The 22,054-nt window shown below is 49.2% G+C and overlaps 1 protein-coding gene across 11 annotated transcripts in view; it reads right to left on the bottom strand.

Moving 5' to 3' along the window:
• Positions 1-5: 5 nt before the first annotated feature.
• Positions 6-22,054, bottom strand: part of LOC132451183 (serine/threonine-protein kinase WNK2-like) — a 33,946-nt gene continuing 11,897 nt past the window's right edge. For 2 of the 11 annotated variants that reach the window (XM_060043568.1, XM_060043630.1), the window contains exons 5-31: positions 21,496-21,653; positions 20,452-20,540; positions 19,778-19,997; positions 17,478-17,751; positions 17,249-17,364; positions 15,996-16,889; positions 14,426-15,364; positions 14,277-14,315; positions 13,622-13,795; positions 13,013-13,414; positions 12,287-12,670; positions 12,026-12,069; positions 11,652-11,811; positions 11,433-11,549; positions 10,485-10,658; positions 10,174-10,225; positions 9,696-9,794; positions 8,338-9,116; positions 7,867-7,924; positions 7,697-7,758; positions 6,885-7,528; positions 6,356-6,567; positions 5,977-6,207; positions 5,160-5,258; positions 3,530-3,574; positions 2,707-3,011; positions 6-2,553 (exon numbers count right to left, since the gene is read on the bottom strand). In XM_060043568.1, coding sequence (XP_059899551.1) covers positions 2,215-2,553; positions 2,707-3,011; positions 3,530-3,574; positions 5,160-5,258; positions 5,977-6,207; positions 6,356-6,567; positions 6,885-7,528; positions 7,697-7,758; positions 7,867-7,924; positions 8,338-9,116; positions 9,696-9,794; positions 10,174-10,225; positions 10,485-10,658; positions 11,433-11,549; positions 11,652-11,811; positions 12,026-12,069; positions 12,287-12,670; positions 13,013-13,414; positions 13,622-13,795; positions 14,277-14,315; positions 14,426-15,364; positions 15,996-16,889; positions 17,249-17,364; positions 17,478-17,751; positions 19,778-19,997; positions 20,452-20,540; positions 21,496-21,653 — 7,109 coding nt within the window. In that variant the 3' untranslated portion in view covers positions 6-2,214. Of the gene's footprint in view, positions 2,554-2,706; positions 3,012-3,430; positions 4,535-5,159; positions 5,259-5,976; positions 6,208-6,355; positions 6,568-6,884; positions 7,529-7,696; positions 7,759-7,866; positions 7,925-8,337; positions 9,117-9,695; positions 9,795-10,173; positions 10,226-10,484; positions 10,659-11,432; positions 11,550-11,651; positions 11,812-12,025; positions 12,070-12,286; positions 12,671-13,012; positions 13,415-13,621; positions 13,796-14,276; positions 14,316-14,425; positions 15,365-15,995; positions 16,890-17,248; positions 17,365-17,477; positions 17,752-19,777; positions 19,998-20,451; positions 20,541-21,495; positions 21,654-22,054 lie in introns of those variants that run through there. The other 9 variants (XM_060043693.1, XM_060043857.1, XM_060043773.1 and 6 more) reach the window with 9 other exon arrangements.

The following is a 22,054-nucleotide window of genomic DNA, read 5'->3' as shown; positions in this document are numbered from 1 at the left end:
AACACTCAAGCTCAAAATAATTTTATTTCTCTCACATGTACCGTCTTAGTGATTAGAGTGCAGCTGACAGGTTGGATCGGGTAATGCAGTGGGAGATGCAGCAGACCCAAGCAATCCCACACAGAGCTTAAATGCAAGCGTTTAGACAATCAGCGCATATTCACTAGAGGGTAGTGTTGTTCCGAAAGAAATTTGATGAAAGCACTGTGGGCACAGATCTGTACATTTTGTGCGTCCATGTGTACTCAACCCTCCATCACGGCGAGTATTCAAACAGTGTGTATCCCTCACCGGCTGACGACAATAGTCAACAGTCTGGGAGGTGGAGAAATTTGTACCAGAAACAAGTTACAGAGAACAGAAATCTCTTACTACTGGAAGTCTTTAACCAAAGCAGAAGACATAATGATCTATAAAAGTCCCATTCAAACCGAATTGATGAAATACTATACATCAATACTTCCCCTGCTCTTCCCACACAAAAATACAAAGAAAACTGTACAATTCACAGCTTGGCAGGGTTGGTGTGCTGTAACATTGGAATAGTGTAAAGGAAAATTTAATTTTACACCACAGTAGCTGTAACGTTAACCATTGCTGGGAGGATAAAACTAACACAGTAAAGCCATGCTCAGTGATGTAAAGTACACCCAGATCATATTTGAAACCCCTAACCACATGTAATAAGTGGGAAGATCGTGTTCTGTTGTGCAAATATCCCATATTGGAGTCAGAGTTTAGCATTTCACACAAGGGAATTTAAAAGTAGAATGTAATATGAAAAGAAAAAAGGGAAATAATGCATAATTGTTTTTCACACAAGGCAATAATACTGCTTCTTCAACATCTCATCACAGACGAATTTTGAAGTTCTTTAAGTACCATCTATCCTAGTTCTTCATCCATACATCACAATAGCAGCGTCAAAAATGTTTCACAATACAAGAACACTAAACAAAGATTGCACCAAATAATTTTACACATTAAACATATATAGGACAGTGTTGAAAGTAAACAAGAGGATTTCATGTTTGTCTTGTGGTTCGTAACTTCGGATCAACTTTGCAGCCAGCTCCAGTTACACATATGGGGTGGGGGATAAGGCTTGTGGCAAGGCCACTGTCAAAGCTTTGCACGGGGTTTAGAAAATTGCACTTTAAAGCCTCAGAAACCCAGTTATCATGTTAAACTGCTACATTCTGATTGGGACACTACCAGAGGTCTATATAGAGGACTTTGTACAGTATACATGGCTCTGGACAAACCGACAACCCAACCATTTCCAGCAAAAAGCTAGGACAACTCACCCACACTCCTCTCGCAATTTAGTCATGCTATTCACGAGGCTGTGTCCAAATGAACCGTTTGACCTGATAAAGTGTAGTTTGGCTGCTGGCTTGGTTAGTCTCATCTCTTCTAGTACCTCAGCTTTAGATATACCGTTTCTGCAAGGCGGACAGACATGTCACCATTATGGCGTTGTGTTGCCTTCACAGGTAGGGAGCGTAAATGAGGATAAAACAGGACTTTTATTACTTAAATAAGAGCATATACTGTGTTAATAGTGCATTTCTACAAGGGCATTCATATGTAAACCAACAACAAAAAAAGTGTCTGCAATGCATTAAAAACAAGTAGCACTCAGGCCACCATGGAAATAAAAATCACTTATATGCGGACGTGCTTTGCTTCACAGAAAAAAAGCTATGTTCAAGGCACTACATTCCTTTCGACATTGTCATAAATACTGTTCCTTCTTCTCAAGCCCCCCTGTTTGGATTCAAATGTAGTGTTTTAAAGTGGACAGAAATTGAAAAGGCAAAAAAAAAAAATCACTGGAATCAGCAGCAAATGAATTGTATCGAGAAACGTCTCATTGTGACGCCGTGTTGTATATGCAATATGGCTTTAAGCTAGACAAAACCAAAGCCTTGAAGTATTAAGACACGCATACGTTAACTATACAAACATACATACTCACGTCAACAATAGGCGTTTTATAAAGATATCAACACTTAGACAGAATTATTTACAGTAGAAGCACACATTGTGGACACGCTCTGTGTGTGCGTGTCTCTGGCGACCCAAGAGTCAGAGCGTAATGGATCAAGAGTACCGCTCCTGTAGACACTGTACTGGTGTTCCCCTGCTTGGCTGCGACCACCAGGGATCTCTTTAGCATGGGCGGGGGAGGAAAACTGAAGATACAACCCTTCACATCGTCCGGTTGCTGTTGGTACACACGGCATTGTCAGGATGGTGGAGGATGAGAGGGAAAGCCTGGACCGTCGGGGTTGCTATGGTAACATAGGGCATCACTCCGGCGACGCCTAGCAGCCCGACGGCCCCCACGGGGCTCGGCATGCCGGACCACTGCTGGGTGTAGATGGGCCCGGGCAGAGGACCTCCGACGTGGCCCACCGGCATGATGTAACCGGGGGGAAACACGGAGGCGCTGGGACCTAGAGCTGTGGGTCTAGGAGGGCATAAAGCGGTGGACAGAGGGCAGGACAGAGGCAGCTGCAGCTTGTTAGCAGCCGTAGGGCATCTTACCTGGGAACAAAAAGGGAAGTTTAAAAAAAATGACCTTGAAACTGTGCACTTTCCTGAGTCATAATCGCATCAAAATGGCACGGATCTCAGGGCAGTTCAACGATTGTTCCCAAATCTCTTCTGTCCCCGATTATGCCTCTCCGCGGCAGATACCTCGTTTGCGGCCGGTCCGATGGCTTTGCTTCGGCCTCCCAGGTCCTGCCGGCGGGTCTGCTCTTTGATCTGGTTCAGGGAGGGCCGCGGCTGGTGGGCGCTGGCTAAAGTCTCCTTCGTCCAATCGTCTACCAGTCTGTGAAGGTCTTCTGTGAAGGTACCCTTCTTGTTGTTGTTGTTGCTGTTGTTGCTCTGGATCCTAGCTTGCCCCGTGATTGGCTGAGGGGACTGAGAGGGAATGGCTGAGACGAAGGGCTGCGTCTGATTGGAGGCCGTCTGAGCGACGGGTGTGCTTTGAGATGACCCTGGAGGAGAAGTAAACAATAACTTTACATATGCCATCATTTATCATGTCGTGCTAATCAATTGGCCGCTTGGCAGTTTGTATCTGAATCAATTGAATATTTTTATAGGTAAATTTACAAAGCTGACATCACATCTTTCAATGCAAATGGGACATACTTGCATTAGAGATTATGATAATTTGAAGAATATACACTTTATTTCCTACTGAGCAGCCAAAGGACTTTAGCAGTTTTTAAAAAGTATCGACGATTAAAACCAAATTTTTTCAAGCAAGCACTAAATGAAACATTCAAGACTGAAGGCACACTGCCATGCAAGACAAAAAACATATCAATGTATACATGTATGCATTTTTCCTTGTATTTCAAAGTCTACCTGTATTTTCAACAAAATCTGCCACATTAATTCAAGTGACAAAATTGCACATTGTTAAAAACATTACGTATCCATGCAAAAAAAACAATAAAGACGACAAAAGGTATTCCAGACAGAAGAAGAAAGTAATTGAGATAGTTACTACTACTGCGCTCTTTGCCTAGACAAAGTCGTTTCAGAGTGGACCCTATGAAGGAGCAGAACAGCACAAGACAGAAACAGTTAGGCCAGGACTCGGGACAAGCTCCCTGAAAGCCACACAAAGCTACCAAATCAACCGGGGAGAGAGAAGAAGAATAGAAGAATAGAAGGGTGTATGGGCCGGTGCTTTAGAGAAGGGAAAGGGAGGCAGACCAATGGGTGCTTCCGCTCATGCGCCTATTCCAGAGGCTGATGTGGGACGTCTAGGTGATGGAGAGGACTACCACAGAAAAACTAACCCTGGGACCCAGGTTATTTTATGGTTATAATAGCTGTCCACAATTTGGTGATGAAGGGATTTAGTTTATCAGGAGGGCGTGGCAAAGATACCTTAAACCTTCCGACAATCAGACTGCCCGTATTGATTCTAAAGATTGGACCTTCACATTATGGTTAACATAGCACTTTGTTCAGTGGAACTGTACTTGATGCCATTAATGGATAATGAAGTCTTGATGAGTCAGTTGAATCACCTTCATAAAGAGATTCATAAAACACGTGCCTGATAACATTTAATAATGAGTATCATATAACATTATAAACAGAATTAAACTCCTGCCACATGGAAGTCCATTAGTGAGCATCGTAAGCCTAACGATACAATTATTTGACTGGAAAGAGGCGGTTGTGGATCTGAGCTTGTATTCATCACGAGAGGCCTAGCACAGAGTAAGTCCATGTACTGCAAGAATGCCTGTGAAACATGAAATACGTAAACGGAAAAGGAAAAATCCATACGGGAAGAGCACAGACATAGTAGCTGGAACACATTATAGTCGGTACTTGTCAGGAACATGCAGGTAACAGAAAAGGGATGGAGGAAGAGGAAGAAGTAGTAAGATTGATGATACAGCCCTTTAAAATGGCGGAACAAGTCTCCATCAGTGCGGTTTCTGGCGCCTGCACCATGCACGTCTTCCCCCGTCCAAACATGAGGGACAGAGAGCTGGCCAATCAGGGTGGGATGAGGGGGGGGGGGGGGGGGGGTCCCTGAGTTAGTATACAGAGGACTGCTTGACTGAAATTAGGGAGACACAATAAAAAATAAAATAGTGGATGAAGACACATTCAAACAAAGAAGGAACCGTGGCACACACACACACACACACACACACACACACACACACACACACACACACACACACACACACACACACACACACACACACACACACACACACACACACACACACACACACACACACACACACACACACACACACACACACACTCTCTCTCTGGACTAGACTATCTTCCATCCCTGTACAGTGTTGAGGGGGGGGGGGTTCTGCTCAAAGCCAGAAGCAGCGCACAAAGCTCTTGTATGTTGCACGTTACAACTAACCCACAAGACAAAGCAGTTGAATGGCCTCAAGGTACGAGGGGGTGGAGGCTAGGATGAGGAACCAACAAAGGAGGGTTGGGGGTACAGTCCGTCTGTCTGTCCAATGAGGGTCAACCAAAAGTAAAAGGGCTTTGGTGGTGGGGGGGGGGGGGAGCAGAGCATAATTCAGGTGAAACCAGAATATGGCAGATGAGTGAGGGGCAAATAGAAAAGAACAAATACAAACAGATGGACAGAGACACGGGTCCACTGAGGAATCTAGTGCGCGGTTTGCTACTAGATTTATAGGTCACTCTCTCTGACGTTTGGTGGTATACCGTCCAGCCTGCGAAAGGTGAATATAAAAGGGGAAGAAGAGAAGAAACAAGAGACACTTCTGTAAACGTGCACAGCGACTGGGATGAGAAAAAAGCCCACCATTAAAAAAGCAGCAGCAAAGAATAATAGGAGACAGATGGTCTAAACCAAGAGAGCAGCAATGTTCCTATTGCAGGGGTGAGCTAGTGAACTGGAGGCAGCGCTTACACATGCCGTCAACCCTGACCCTGTAGATCACTATGGAACCAACGTGCACTCCCAATATATCACTATGGAACCAACGTGCACTCCCAATATATTCCACAATTCAATTGGCTGCTTGAAAAATATGAAATGGGGATTACTTTATTTAGGTGCCACATCAGCACAAAAATACAGAAGTGAGTGGGCTAGCAGTCATTGCATTTCTAAATGCCTACGTGTCATCTCGTCTCATACGCAGCAATTAATACAATGTACTATCCTAAGCACCAATTTATATAAATCGATAGTGTAGTACAAATTCAATTCAGTAAAACCCCAACCATTAGTCTCCAAAATAACAACTTTTGCACGTTTGGTTCTCATTTTCAATGCATGCATTATAAAATAGTGTTCACATCATGTAGTTTATACGCAGTTAGTATTTGCATGAGGAAGCGAGGACAAAAAAGGAAGAAAGAACCAGAACGAAATAAAGAATGGGCGTGGCTTGGCTCATGGCTGGGGATGTGTGCATGGCGTACCTTGGCCGGGGCCCGCATGGGGGGCCACGCCGTCGCCTTGAAGCCCAGCGTAGATGTTGTCCGAGGAGAGGGAGCCCTTGACCGAGCAGGGCTGCTGGGTCAGCACCTGCTCCGTGGCAGCGGCGGGCCCCGTCGCCGAGCTGCTGCTGCCCCCGCCGCTGGAGCGCAGCGAGCCATCCGACAGGACAGAGCTTTTGGAGGGCGAACCAGATGAGCTGGCCGTGCTTTCACCTGGATAGAACCAGAGGGAGGAGGAGGGGACGGCGTGCACCATGAGTCATTTTTATGAAGTACACCTACCTAGAATGACAAAACAACTAATTTGTTCTTGGTATTTCATGGGCAGGGGGAGATGGATGGGACACACACACACCCTCACCAGTGTTGAGGTTGTTCTTGAGCTGCTGCACCATGGGATTGAGCAGCTTCCCGGCCTTCAGCTTGTGCTTGCTGGCTCTGCGTCTGCGGCCACTGGGGGGCGCTGCGTGGAGCAGTCCCACACTGGGGGGCAGGGTCTTCCCCAGCTCAGTGTACAACCGCTCTATCTCGTTCCTCTGGAAGGCCTGGAGCTCCGAGATCTCCTTCATGTGTCTAAAGGTGAGGAGGAGGGGAGAGATAGGCAGAGACATGCACTGGTTACTGGTTGAGACAGGCACCTTAGAATACAATAGATTGCTTTGTTTTCCTTACAATCCTCACCCAGCATTCACATCAAACGGCAATTCAAAATATTTAAAAAAAGTTTAAATTAGACTTGTTTAAAGTGCTGAATATATATATATAAAAAATATATATCTATAAGATGGTTAACAATAGAAGAAATGAATACATTCCAGGAACTGGATTTATTTATAAACCAGAATAAAGAAAAAGCCTGTGGGCAGTCGCTCCATAAGCGGCCGTCTTACTTCTCCCTCAGTTTCTGCAGCTCCTTCTTCATGTCCGCGTCTTCGAACTCAGAGTCATTGTCGCTGCTCATGTAGGACGAGGGCGCGGCGGGCGAGGGCGCGTGGCCGTTCATCACCGCGGGCTGGCGGGCTGGCGAGTCCGAGCTGTGCACCGTGCTGCTGCTGCTGTGGCCCGAGCGCCGCAGGAACGCCACCGCCCGCTTCATGAGGTCGCCGCCGCCGTGCTCCGACGACGCCTTAGAGGGCGGGGTTGGGCGGGCGGCCGGGGGGGCCACGCTGCTGCTGTCGTCGTCGGCCGAGTCCGAGTAGGGCCGGCCGGGGCCGTCCACGGCCTTGGCGTGGGGGAGGTGGACGGGGGTGACGTCGGGGCTGGAGGGGGCGGGGGGGTCCTGGTAGAGGTCTGGAGGGGCGGAGTAACGGTTACTCGCTGGAGGTTTGGCCGTTTTCACGGCCCCGTCCTCCAGTGCCGCAGTGGTCACAGAGAACCTGCCCAGGGCCAGGGAGCCCTTCTCCCGGTTGTCCGAGCCTTGGGTGTGGGCACGAGACCCTCCGGAGCCACTGGAGGGCACTGGTGAACTGCAGGAGCTGTGGCTCTTTCTGCCTTTCTCTAGACCACAGATTACATCTGGAGGGGTGGGGACGATCTGAGAAAGTAAACATGACAAAATAAAATGATCTTTTAATGTATTCCTCAAGCAGCTTATTAAAAGTGTTCAATTATGATTAAGTTGGAAACAGGAAACATTTCAAGTACTTTAGCTCGATAACATTTTTAATCAAAGATCATTTTTATTGATGTAAACAATACTTACTTGGAAACGACTTTTGGTTGGTGAATCATTTTGACAGCACGTCCTGGGTAATGCTTCAGTGGCTGAGAGGGGATCAGGAGGTATTATGATTCCAGAAGTATTATTTATGATACAAGCAAAATGGAAACGTTTTATTACAGATGAGAAAAATCTAATTTCCATTCGCTAACCTGGCGCTGCAGAGTCTGTCTGGGCACCCACCATTTCTGATCGCTCAGGAATCTGGGGCTTGGGCAGAGAAAATGGTGGGGTTGAATATTTGAATGTAATGAATTGTAAACTCATGCTAGCCAGCAGCCTGAACTCAGTCTGCAGAGTGAGTCAGGGCTAATCCATTGGAGGCCTTCATATGCACAGACATAAATACACACACATATTAAGGACAACATTAAGGAGCCAACAGGGCAGCACCATCTGTCTGATGGCTATAATTTTGCAACCGTTTCCTTCTCCCTAAACCCAGTATTAGTCTCCCTGATTACAGTCAATTGCCAAATCGATAGCAGACTGCAGGGAAACGGTGACAGTGTCATTAACCAAGAAATGATTGATGGCTGCATGCAAAGAGCTGACCACACAAAACAAAAAACACACGCCCACACCCATGTACGTGCACAAAGACACAAACTGCACATGCATACCAGAGCATCCCCCTTCTTCTTGTTGAGCGCTATGTCGCAGCTCTGGCCGTCAGACACTGGTGTGGAGCTGGTGCCCTCGGTGCCGGCAGAGCCCTGTGAGTCAGAGGTGTTGCTCGGGGCCTGGGTGGGGGCGTGCTCCTGGTACAGAAGGTTCCGCAACTTCTCGTCCAGGGTCTTGATGGTGCGGTCGACGAACTCCACCCTTCGGGGCATTTCGCTGTCCGATTCCCCGGGGGCGCCGGGCTGCTGCTGCTGGCCGGAGGTCTGGGCCAGCTGGGAGCTCTGGTGTGCCGGGCTCTGGGGCTGCGAGGTCACGGCCCCCGGCTGGATGGGGGTGGCGTACGGCTGCTGCAGGACCACCGGCTGCTGGGAGCCCAGCGGAGGGGGTGGGTCTCCGGTAGGACTGGGCTTGGGATTGGTCTGATTGTGCGCCGAGGAGGCCAGGCCACCGGCCGCAGCCTTGTGGTCCATCATCACATCCAGAGACATAGGCGGAGCGATCGGGCAGCACGGTATGTCCGTGACCAGGGAGATGCAGTGCTCATCTACAGGGAGGGAGTTGTGGTGGTTGACGCTGGGGAGATTATGTGTGGTACTGCAGGGCTGCGTCTGCTTCACTCGAGCCTCGCCAACAGTGGGGTCCTGGGGCGGTGCTGAGCTCTGAGCAGCAGGGGGAGAGGGGATAGAAGGCGCCGAGGACGGAGCCGGGGCTGCAGTGGTGGTGGTGGTGGAACTGCTGCCGCTGGAGGAGACTAAAGAAGCGCCAGCCCTTTCAGACTCTGAAAATAGAAAAAAAAACAGCAAGGAAAAAAAGAATCAAGAAGATAAAATAATGAAGATGAAAGTTGGCCGGTAGATATTGCAAGAAGAAGGGTGGGGTCCAGAGGTGGTGGATGATTACATCATACACCAGGCTCCCCCATAACCGCTGTAAGCAGTGCAGCAGCATTCTTACATAACTGACCTCCACAGCATAAACACACACCCTTTTTCTTCAGCAGTACCAGCAGGCGAAACACAAATGATATAAATCAACTGAACCTACAAGCCATCTAGCAGAAAAACAATATGTATCCTCTAGTCTTTGGTCAAACATTTGGACATCTAGCAGTCCCACGTTAAACGTGCTAGACATATAAATTGGTATGCATCTATAGGGGAAAGATTATCATGCATTAATTACAGACTGAGTGATTTGCAAGCAACCACCAGCAAAAAATAATAGGGAATTGATGCAAAACAACGTTGCATTTAAAATGGCCACATTACAGAATCCCAACGGAGCGCAATCACAATGAGCGATACAACCCTCCAGAATGGCAGATGAATATTCAAACGCTCATATGATGCGCTTGTACCTTTGGCTGTGGTGCTTTGAGATGAGGGCTTCTCCTTGGGCGTCGTGGGCGTTTCAGCCACCGGGCAGATAATGAACCACCGCTTGCCCGTGTGAAGCACTGTCAAGGACACAAGAGACAGACGGGAGGATAAATCTTTAGCGAGCCATCGACGTGGTTTGAAGGCCAGGGTTATTAATAAATCTGTGTAATAATGGTTGAGTTATGAAGAAAGTCTGTGGAACAAAAATGAAGAGGATACCGCTGCTGATCATGAACAATACAACAGAACTGGGGATTCCCCTGAGACTTAATCTATCCAATCCTGGCCCTTCCGATCTCCGAGCCCAAAGGAGCACTTCAGAGCGACTGTCTACTCAAGCAGGAAATCTCACCATCGGAAGCACACAGCCACCACGTGGGGCTGATTAAATGTTATGAGCCCTTATCTATACAGAAATGGACATTACAGATTAGGCAGTAATAACAAAGTCCTTACCATTTTGCTGATAGACTTGTTGAGGTGTGTGTGGCGTAGTGGCCTTCGAGCCCTGAACAAAATGAGAGCTATTAATACACGGTGGATGCGGATGCATCTAAATAAATGTCAAGATAGACCAAACCACGTTTCCAAGCCACAGATTGAGAATACAGCCACAAAAGCTTTTGGCTTCAGCTGTTGGCACATGCTCTTTGGCCGAGAGGCTTGCAAACACATCCTGAGACCGGTGGCGTCAGGGCTGACGTATCCAAGGCCCGGGCACTCCCCGACAACGACCCCGTTGCCCTGCCGACAGCCCCGTCCCTCACCTCGGAGGTCATGAGGGTCCCAGGACCCTGGCTCTGCTGGGGGCTGCCGCCCTGGTCCGAGCTCCGCTCTCCCTCCGTGTCCTCGCTCAGCATGTCCTCCGCCTTGTCCACGATGTCCTTCAGCTGCTCGATGAAGGCCTCCTTCTCCAGCAGCAGGATGAAGTCGTTTTCCACCTGAACACACGGGACGAGACGCAACCAAAGACGAGAGGAAACAGGTTTTTAAAAAAGTAATCAATACACTGCAACCAACTACTTCAGCTTCGCTGAAAATTGGAAAATCAAAAGGGGACACATGTGCAGTAAAGCTCGATTAACATGCACAGCGTCTTGTTATTGTCCCATCCATTATTTTCAAAAAGCCTCCCTGGTTTGAAGCTAGCATTTGGGGAATTGAAATGTGGGCATCCATGGCAACGTTGTTATGCACAATAGAGAAAAACACCGACCCACCACTTCACGGAACTGTCCTATTTTTAAGCCATTCATTCGTGGGCAGAAAAAGGCTTTGTTGAAAAAAACCACCCAACCCGAGTAGAGATGGCAAATTGACCACAGGCAGTTAATGGAATTCATATAGATTGGTTACCCTTTCCAACCGATGGCTTCTGTGTAACTCTACACAGCCCAAGTGGATGCTTCATCTTAAAAGAGCAATTATTTAGTATGTGTTTGATGCCATTGGAAAAAAAAGCGCATACATTTCCATGTATTAGCACACGTCTATGAATTGTCAAACTTAGCTTTGGAGGGGAGAAGACAAATGCGGGGGAAACGGGAAGGAGAAGGCCTTGCAGTAGAAGTCATTGTTTTGCTGCATTGCAGCAACTGGGAGTTTCAGGGTTGTTTGGAGGAAGCAGCATGAGACCAGGAGTGTGCTTGAGCCAGACTCCAAAACGGATGGGACCGAGGTAGAAATGACTCGGCCTGCGACAGTGTGAAACCTACCATGTAAGTGGCGATCTCCTCTGGTGCGTCTCCATCCAGGTCAAACTTGAACGTCACCATTTTGTGGTTGTGGGTCTCTAGCTGACATTCCACCATCTTGTCCCCCGTGTTACAAACCTGCACCGGGAAGAAGAAGAAGAAGAAGAAATGATCCACGTTTCCATGACACTCATGGCCAGAAATGCCCAAAACGTGCCGTTGTCCAGAGAGCAGACCCACGTTGAGCATGGTGAGTTTGGGCCTGTTGATCTTCTCCTGGCGGGCGCGCGTGCGTGTGGACCTGCGGTGGTGCTTGCGGACCTTGCACTCTCCTTTGCCGCCGTGCGTCCCCTCACAGCCGTCGCTCATCTCCTTCCCAGAGGTGGCGTCTGAGTTCACACTGGTTTTTGGAAATTAAACAGACATCATCAAGGTTCTGTAGACGACGAGTAATTCATTCAAACCACACCCCTTTGAACGTTCTCTGGCAGACATGTTATTAAAAGGACGACATTAATGTGTCTCAATTGATTTCAAATGAGTCACTGCAGTCTGTGTGTGAGAGTCAGCAGGGCTCGCCTGGATGTGGTCGTTGACAGGAGGTAAGCTAGTACCTGTCATAACTCTGTCCTGCCGTCGGCTTCTCGACCACCTGATCCTACAGACGGGACAGATCACAAAAAAGGCAGGGGAAATGGATTATGCTACCTGAAGTATCAGGCGTTTAATTTTCAGAGATTACATTTCTGCCAGAATTTCGAAAGCAAGGGGAAATAAAGTATGAGGGGATGCGTGGGTGTGCAGGAAGCAGCATAAGGCAATAAGGAAGGACACACACACACACCCACACACACACGAGGAGCAGGGGGTCCTACCTCAAGCTTGCTCTCCGTCTGGCCCTGACCCAAGGTACCTGGGCCGACGGTCGGTATCTGCTGAGTCACGGTGGCACCGGAACTCGTGGGTCCTGACGAGGCTCTCTCTGTGGATGTGGAGGAGGAGGAGGGGGGGGGCTGCGGCGCTGCAGCCTGGCTCTGTGCCTGGTGCTGGGCTTGCCCCTGTAGAGGGACTTGGCAGGGGTTCTGGTTGGGATCCAGCTGGTCGCTCGCTGCAGTGGTGCCAAAGCACGGCCCACTCTGCACAGGTGGAACAAAGACGGCCGACTGTTCTCTCTGCGTGTGTTGGATGGGTGGGGCCACCTGGACCAGCTGAGCCGTGGGGATGGGGTCTTTGTGGCCTGGCTGGACGGGCTGCTGAGCCTGCATCAGACAGGAAGACCAGGCAGCACTTGAATTTGTCTTATTCTTTTTATTTTCCGACTGGTGTCAAATCTGTTTTGTATACAGGATATTTTATTACTCTACCATTAATTGAGCAACCTGCATTCAAAGTAACGTAGTTCAAACGGTTTATTTTGCAGTCTCTCAAAAATATGTGCGAAAATAAACACTCAAAGGGTGATCAACTAAAAAGGTTATCACCAAATGTTCACACCCAAGATAAGATTGAACCTACTCGACAACACATGCAAAAATAACCCACAACTTCCTTCCACTTCACGCCTCCTTAGCAAACAGGCCTCTCGCAGCCTGCAGTGTTACCTGTTTCAGGGGCTCGGTGCCGGCGGGCGGGGGAAGCTGTGCGTGTGCACAGTGTGTGATGTGTGTGCCGAGGGTTGCTGTGGCTATCACAGGCTGCGCGTGGAGAGCTTCGAGGCCGGCTACCGATGCGCATTGGTGCACTGAGGGTACGGGCACTTGCATGCTGAGCCCGGGGGATGGGATCAGGTGCCCGGGCGTGACGGGCGCCAGAGTGCCCTCGCCGTGCAGGGGGGAGAGTGACGAGGCAGGGGGGAAAGGCGGGCCGTGAGAGAGGAAGATAGGAGTGAGCGAGGCAGGGGAGGGGTAGAACGGCGGGGCGGCGCAGGTCAGAGTGCGGCAGGGCTCGCCGGCAGCCGTCATCACCTGGATGGCCGGGTACGAGGAGGGCGGCTGGGGAGAATGCTATAAAGGGAGGCGAAAGATAATAAAGTCAGCAGAAGCAAAGGGTTTGAGCCCGTCGCATAATGTGAGGGGTAAAACATTTATTAAAAAAAAGACGAAAATATCAACAGCACCTCGATTGTTTTTCCTGTTGCAAAAAGCAATTGCAGGAAAAGAGAAATTTCAGAAAGAGGTGTTGTAAAAAAACGGCTTCACACTGAGACTTACCTGGGGTGGATGTGCCGGGTTGGAAATCTGCAGGTGTGCAAGTTGCTGTTGGGTAGCGACCTGAGCAACTGGCTGTTGAGGTGGCAATGCATGTGGAATCGCACTCAAGTTTGATTGGTTGAGAGTCTGTCCATTTTGTTCGTGCTGAGGAACGCAATGACCAGCAGGAACATTCTAGAGAAAGGAAATTGGAAGGGAAAATATGAAAGACTGGAGATTTCTGGACCAATACATGGAATCCATGTCTCATGTTTGGGCGCCGTTTTCCGTAGCCTAGACCCCGGGGAACATTCCTGCTTCAATTCCGTCCCTGAACAGGCATCCAGCCAGTGTCTGCTGTTGATCTACTAGCAACTCTGTAGCATAGAGCTAGGCAGACAAAGCAGGCCTGAAAGGACTGACACGCTAATAAATCAAATTGAAACCACTGCAAATGTTTTCAGTACCATTTCAGTTACAGAGCTCGGCTGGAAGCGTGTAGGAGGAAACTCTAGTTCCCGTATGGTGCGTCAGTTGTCCACCACTCTCAAACACAGCTGCTTCTCATTTAGTATAAATACAAACTTTAACCATTCAGACAATTGAACACGAATAAGAAGGGTTTTTAACCCCTCCAACAGTGCTTTCTGAAAATATTAAAGGAAGGGAGTTCTACCTGATTCAGGAAAGCAGCCATTTTGAGATAAGGGACGAACTGATGAGGAATAGAAAAAAGACCGGTCAGAGAAAACAACAAAAGAAATGCGAGAAAAAAAAAAGGAGCGGGAGCCACAGTATAGTAGTTATAGCAATCGAAACACTTACCTGTTGTTGGCTGACTGCCGCCTGGGTATGCTGGGCAGAGGCCGGTAGGTTCTGGGGTGATCCTTGCTGAACAGTGGCCTGTTGAGGGCCAGGCAGGAAGGTCTGTCCCGGTGCCATGAAGTACGCCGGCGCATAGTGGGTCTGAGGGCCGGAGTCGGGCTGGCCTGCTGCTGGGTAACCCGCGGGGGCTTGTGGCATGGGGGAGGTTGCCGTGGAGTAGAGCTGAGAGGCCGGGGTTGGAACCTGTTGGGAGGGGTGAAGGCTCTGGTGCTGAACAGCCGACGGCGGATGCAGTGCTGCTGCAGCTTGCGGTTGAAATGAAGCCTGTTGAGACTGAAGGCTAGGCTGCTGATTACTGATGTGCTGTTGTTGTTGAAGGGCATGCATGCTTTGTTGGCCATGTGGACCTTGAGATGGAACATGCCCCTGCTGCGTTTGCTGGACGCTGGCTTGCTGTATGTGCTGCAAGTGCTGCTGCTGCTGTGGTTGAAGTGGGAGCTGTTGGTTGTAAAGGGCCGGTGTGGTGCAGCTCTGCGGTGCGATGCCTGGTGACAGGCTGGGGAGACACTGGGCAGGGGCAGCCAGAGAGCTAGCTGGGTTTGATAGCGGCTGTGGAGGTGTGCTAGTCGATTCTCCGGCGCCCGACAGGGACTGTTGAACATGCATGGAGAACATCGCTGCGTTTTGTTGCTGAGTCGGATCAGAGTAGCCCTGGGCTGATTGACATTGCTGATGTTGAGGCGCTGCTGGGTAACTCTGGGCAACTTGTTGAGGAACCGGCGATGCCGAATTCTGAGCCGAGAAGTTAGCCGCATGCTGGACGTTGGCAGCGGGGTAGCTCTGCCCCAGCTGGAGGTACTGCAGATGGGCGTGTCCAGCCAGACCCGAGGGTGGAAGGACCTGGGGAGGGGGTTGGTTGTGGACTCCCGTTGGATTGAGCTAAACGGACAAAGGAATAAAAAAACATCAGGAAACAATAGACCCATTGGAAGTAAGCTATTTCAGAACATGGCAAAAAAAAATTGGAATCCACAAGAAAGGACATGAATAGTACAGGAAGTGGATATAATGAGGATGAAGACTCAAAATGAGGTCGCACAACATCCGTCTCAACAGAAAGCGGCAGAAGTGCGGCAGATGTGGACCAGCGCGAAGCGGTAAGGAAAGGGGAGAGGGGTTAAATGCCCAGCGCATCATTTAACCAGAGATCTTCTGCTCATTGGTAGAGGAGCGATGATGCAATACAAGCGGGGCCATTTATATAGACATAGACAGCAGTGGATTGGGTCAGTGAAGCAAAGACTACAAACTACAATATAAAGGCTGGCTTGAAGGAGAGGGATTGGTTAGGTTAGTCAGAATCTCAGCAAGATCTTTCCCCCCCAACAGAAGGATCTTGGGATCATTGATCTTTTAGAAGAGGATGTTAAGCCGTGGCGATCTACGCAGGTAGCATGTCCATGCGATATTTAGCTTTGCCGCCTACAAGCCACCAGGAATCAGCTATACAGGCATCAGGCCTGAGCAGCGACTGGGGGGGGAGGAGGACGAGTCCCTCTGCATGACCTACCACTCCTACCGCCCAGCTGAACTGAGACTCTCCACAACAGTAGCTGGCTCTGCGGTCCTGTGGACGCGTGCCGCTGGAGGAGTGGATCTTGAGGCTGCCGTCTCCGTAGCTTTGGACGGTCCTGCTGGCCGCCGATGGGTGCAGCAGGGGTCTGACGTGGCAGGCCGTGACATGACTGGGGGCGGACTTGCGGCTGATGATGTTGAGCAAGGACTGCTGAAGAACAGAGAAGTCTGAGCAATCGCTGTGCTCTTTGGGCCCCCCCGTGCCCAAAGGGGCCGGCGTCCCACAGGGGTTCTGGTGCTGCGGCCGCTGCAGGGCGCACAGACAGTGGTGCGCTGGCACGCCGTAAGACGGGCTGGGCCGGCCTGCCTCTTGAGACCTGAGCATCAACAAATGGAGGCAGACGGGGCACATGCGGCCTCCCATTTGCTGCTGGAGCTGATGTTGGGAGTGTACACTGAGCAGGCTGCTGAGGTCCGAGTGTCTACGCCCGGAAGCGACGGCGGACACATCCGTCCCGCCACCGAGGTGCACCGTGGAAGTGTCGCTATGGCGACGGGACTCTGAGCGCTGGAGGCCGGGGGGGAGCCACGTCAGCTGCGAAGGAGTTGGATGGCCGGGGAAGCCGTCCTCGGCTTCGGAGTCATTGGAGCTGAGCTCGCTATGGCTCCCAGACACTGAGAAGGTCGGACTTATTGATCTCTTGTTCTGGGCATCGAGCAGGGCGTGCAGCTGGGCGATCTGGTTGGCCCTGAGAGTGTCAATGACGGAGGCACTTCCTCGACGCGCCACGGACCTGGTGAACTCTGGATCCAGAGGCCCTTGCCAGACTTGCCCTCGCTCACAAGAGCGCGGCCGCTCAGAGGACCGCTGTGAACCAATGCTCTGGCACTGATCCAATAGCAACCCAAGGGCAAAACACGTTACTCACCACACACACACACACACTCACCAAACAATAATATGGAATGCAGATGAAAAATAATGACAAATGTAATGACACCAACTGAGCATGTCTCTATGGCTGCCAAGACGTAATGTAAAACACATAATGGTCAATGTTTATCGTTAATTGATTTGAGCATGTCTTAGGAGTACATTCTAATTTAATCATCCTAATTATAATGTGTTCAGGTACACGTGTGCCCAGGGGATGTGTCAGCCTAGGTCTGTCGGGAGCGTGTCCATATGTTAATAAACATAATTGATCACGGGCCATATGGGGGTGAATTATGCTCCTACACACTGACCTGCTGTGTAACCATGGTGACGGGCTCCTGCAGGGACTGGTAGAGGACACTCTGCTGGCTGCTGTGGGAGTCAGAGTACACCGCCGAGCCCAGGCCGCTGTCGAAGGTGCAGTCTGCTGCAGGGACACACGCGTACTGGTAAGGCATTCAACTCACACGGCACACACTAGCACATGACTTGGTGAAGGGGCCAGGGTCTGGGTCCCTTCTAGACAATAGAGTCTCTTACACGCCACAGAGGTGGCGCTGGCTGGTAGGTTACCCAGCCGGCTGTGTTGGTCTGCCTCAGCCTCCTCCGGTTCCTGCAGAGGGGGCGGCCCTGCGTTCGTGGCCCCGGACGAGAGGCCCGCCGCCGGGGCGGTCTGGGCCGCGGAGGCCGCGTCGCCCTGGTCTGCGGGGACGGACACCGTCCGCCCGCGCCTCCACTTGATCAGCGCCACGCGGTCCCGGATCGACTTGCCCACCGTCTTCACGTCGTTGTCCTGGAAGAAGCCGGACTCCACCTGACGGAAGGGGGAAAGGCGCGGCGTCAGGATAATTTTTACACTGGAAAGCCATCAGAATAGGAGAATTTGCGTGCATGCGAGAGACAGAGTGGTGGTGGGTGGCTGGGTGGAGTGAGCGGGGAGGGGGTGACATCAGGAGGAAATAGAAGGCTATTTTAAGGGAATCAGAGAGGCAGAGGACCTCGGTCAGGAGCTGGGTTCAGGGAGTTTAAACAATGTTCACAACAAAACAAAGCCAAGCCAAACCTGACTCATGATAACGGCCCTATCCTCAATGCAGCACAATGGGCTCGACAAATTGAATAGCTCAGAACTGCATCAGTTTTATTTCTACAGTGGCTAGCACACTAAAATTATTTGAAACCTTTACAGATTTGAGCTTGTCTGCCTTAAGAACTTAAGATATTAATCCCGAGTCTGCTTTGTGAGAGTGTAGGACTCAAGAGTGGCCTGAGTACTAAGTAACCACAGTGGTGTCCGGGGCTGCTGTGACACAGGGGCATACTGACCAGGCAGTCCAGTTGTGCTGCTGGCCAACATGACTTCCCTCCTCCCAAAATTAAACTTTGCCAGTACTGGCAAAGTCTAGGTTGTATAAAGGCTGGGCATAAAGCCTGAAAATATAAAAATACTTAAGTTTTAGCACTAGCGTTAGGATTATTTGGCCTCTCATACAGAAACGTAAAGTATTACTGGGTATTATACACGACATTGACCTCAACTCGCAACCATTTAGAACAAAAGACAAGGACAAACACCCTTCCCTCCTCGTCTTTGCTGCTCCACTCCCAAACACAAGGCTCGGGTGGAACGCGGACATATGACGTTGACATCTGATAACGGTTCGTCCACGCCAACGTGCCCGGACGCAACAGACATGTCTATGACTAATCTGTATTTTAGCCACGCCCATTAGGCTCCACCTGCCGATACGAAATGAGGAGCATTCAAACACAACAAGAGGGCTCCCTGTCCTGGAATCATTCTTTGCCTGAATTTAACACTCCAATAAATCTAACAATATGCAGGTTTTGGGGATAGAATCCTCCAGTGTTTATGCTTATCCCCCTTTTCTAGCTACCATTACGTGTGTTGTGGGTCATTATACATGACTTTCACATTAATCCTAACGTTCCCAACAGAGTTAAGTGCACCAACAAACCTCAAGTTCTATTGACAATGCCAAGGCACAAACCGTGCATCTAGAGCACTTAGATGTAAACCAGTGTTCTCTTATCATCACCCATTACGCCAAGGCAGTCAATTGCCCTAAATGTAAACATTATTTACGTACAATTATTTCGGTGATGGATCCGTACACTTCAACCACTCAATACTCTATTATGCCAAGCTAGACCTTTAGCACGTAATTCAACCCTAACTTACTCCAAATATCAACATGAAAATAATATTGCAACATCAAATTGTGGTAAATACAAACAAAATGTATTAAAAAAAAAACGGGAGCATGAGCAGTCCTAGCACTAAATGCGCCCAACAACTGTTATCTCAGAACCACAGAACGTCTTATCCAAGAAGGAGTTCGAAAGACACAAAACAAAAACACAGACAGACGAGAGGGGAGAAAACGGCAAGAACTAGATTCCACAAAGTGAAGAGTTTGTTATCAGAAGGACTATGCATTCCCCAATGATGAGATAAGGGCACCGCTGGCCCTAAAGCCACACAAAGAGCTCCAGCAGGTATCAGGTATACAACCTCAATCAAAGCTTTGTTCCAGCCAGCCCCATTGTTGTTTTTTTTAAGTAAGAGCTTTTATTTGAATGAATACATAGATCCTCCGGATGACCATTTCCATTTGTATGTAAACCAATACAAAAAACCATCACCCTTTCATTGTTTAGGGGCAGGATAGTGTATTGGTACGGATGGGCTACATCTGAGGTGCGCAGAATATCCTGTAGTCATCCTTGAGATCCTGATGCCCAACCTTGCTCCTTAATGGCATGCATCTAAACAATGAACTGTAGGTCAGTTTGGATAAAAGCATGAATTAACTCACCATCTCTTGCGCCACCACTTCTGGAACGTCCTTCTCCAGGTCGAAGGAGAACTCTATCGCACCGGTCTCCTTGTACTTTCCTTTGAGCTTCTTAGGGTCCTCCACCCACAGCTTAAGAGCAATGGAGGCCTTTTCCCTATCGTCCTCCTCCGCTAGCTCCACCCTCACACCCGTGTCCTCCGCAAAGAAAGCGTGGTTCAGCAGGTCCTTGATGGAGTACCTGAGGGAGAAGACAGATCGGTCACAGGACTGCACCCAGTGGGACAGTTTCCCAAAGTGTTTGCAGACAGACTTTGCCTTGGCTTGCCTTTGTTGAAAGAACGACTTATTTATACATTAAAAACTTGTCTTCTCTCAGACACTGTAATTATATCATTAAGGGATATAGTGCTCGGAGTCGTCGAAGCACTGAAGTTCTTGATGTTCCCAAACGGCTGAAATACACCCCTCTGATTATCATCTATTCTGCGCGGACAAAGACGCACATCATAAACCCTCAACCACTCTCAGTGGGACATCAAAAGTTCGTCACCGTTATTTCTCTTTGTACAAACTCCGTATTGCAGGTAAAGGCACAAGTTGTCAGGAGAGAACTAATGCAGAGAAGCTGCGCCACGGTGCAAATAGAGCTGTCGGAGGGCATCTTGATGGAGCATTGGGGGCTGGGAACTCACCGCTCCTCCTTCTTTTGGCAAATGCACTCCCCAATAATCTCCTTGATTTCAGGGTCCATGACCTTATTGTAGCTTGCTGGTTTCACACCCTGGAGAGAGGGAAACCAAGTCAACCATGAGGACGAGACAATGCTGTACTAAAGTAGTGCATGGGTGAAGAAATAGTGGAGAGGGACTAACGGAAATCAGGAAACCTTCAACTAAACCTTTTCGGCCTTATATTGCATACATGTTTGCATATCTTGAGGGCTCATTAATTCCTATCATACCAGACTCATTTGATATTGGATAGGGAATGGAAAGCAGTCGACATCGGTGTATGATTGTCACGAGAGGATTCAAAGTACCAACCGAGTTTCTCTTTGATCGACCTCTATTAATAGTCTCTAGTGGTCCCGGCAGGGTATTCCGATATGCATACAGCAATAACGCAGAGCACAGCATCGAGAGAAAGATACTTGAAGGGTGCTGGCCTGCCATTTACATTGGTGGAAGGGCATCTCTGCTTTGACGTAGGCTAGATGATGGTCACAAATCTGACTGGATCCAAGCCAAGTGTGGGTGGGTAGATCAATACCTTTTACCGATATGGGAATTGCCCCCAATCTAATAACGTGGCTGCGGCTGCATGCGTGACTGGGCTGTATAGTCAAGGAAAATAAATGGGAAACACCCCAAAGGCTTAATCTAGAGAACGAGGAACAGCTGGGCGTTAGTGCGTGAGGCCATATGGCTCACAAGCTTCCATAGCCCTGATCACGACAGCCTACGTGACATCAGCATGAAACATAACTAAAATAGGCCCTCACCTCACCTCTGTGCGACCTATTATAAACAGTGGACGGAAGCATTGACTCACGATACAGAAATATTTACTCATGGTGATTGACAAACTGTGCAATTTTAACATATTAGAAATTCTTTGTTATTGTGTTAAAGGTTCTTACTGACTGTTGAAAGAATTTACGTGCCACTCCCCACTCCCAATATGAAATCACTCTGAAAGTCATCAGGAAGTGACATTTGTCGAAACGTGTCACTCACACTGGTGACTTTGCGGTAGATCTGGGCGGCGTTCTGACACTCCGAGTACGGGTATTCGGAGGTGGCCATCTCCAGCATGCACATCCCAAAGGCATACACGTCCACCGCCTCGTCGTAGTGCTCCTCGTACATCTCCGGCGCCATGAACTCCGGCGTGCCTGCAGAGAGCAGCACACCAGTGACCAACGGGAGCGTGGCCTAGGGCTCACCTGGTGCTGCATGAATGGCGATTCAGGATAGATCACGATTCTCATCTTCCATGATAGCCAATTTCCAAATTATTATTATTTTGTCCCCAGTTTGTTACAATTGTTCCTTTATTTGCATTCACATTATTGCAATCATTTGAGTTTTTTCCAATCTAAGCCAACATGATCTTAAATAAACTATACTGCTTCAAGCCATCATTTGCCAAACCGCCTTTCTGCGTGCTCAGTAATCGGGAGTAGACCCTGCAATGAGAACTATGTACTCTATCGAGAATCTATTTTAAATTGGGAATCAAGACTACATTTTAAATCAAATCATAAAGCGAAAGACTCCCAGCCCCAGTGGTGGT

This window comes from Gadus macrocephalus, chromosome 1 (assembly GCF_031168955.1).
Source record: "Gadus macrocephalus chromosome 1, ASM3116895v1".
Taxonomy (NCBI): domain Eukaryota; kingdom Metazoa; phylum Chordata; class Actinopteri; order Gadiformes; family Gadidae; genus Gadus; species Gadus macrocephalus.
The sequence above is the reverse complement of the archived record's forward strand: the minus strand, read 5'-3'. Positions and strand labels throughout refer to the sequence as shown.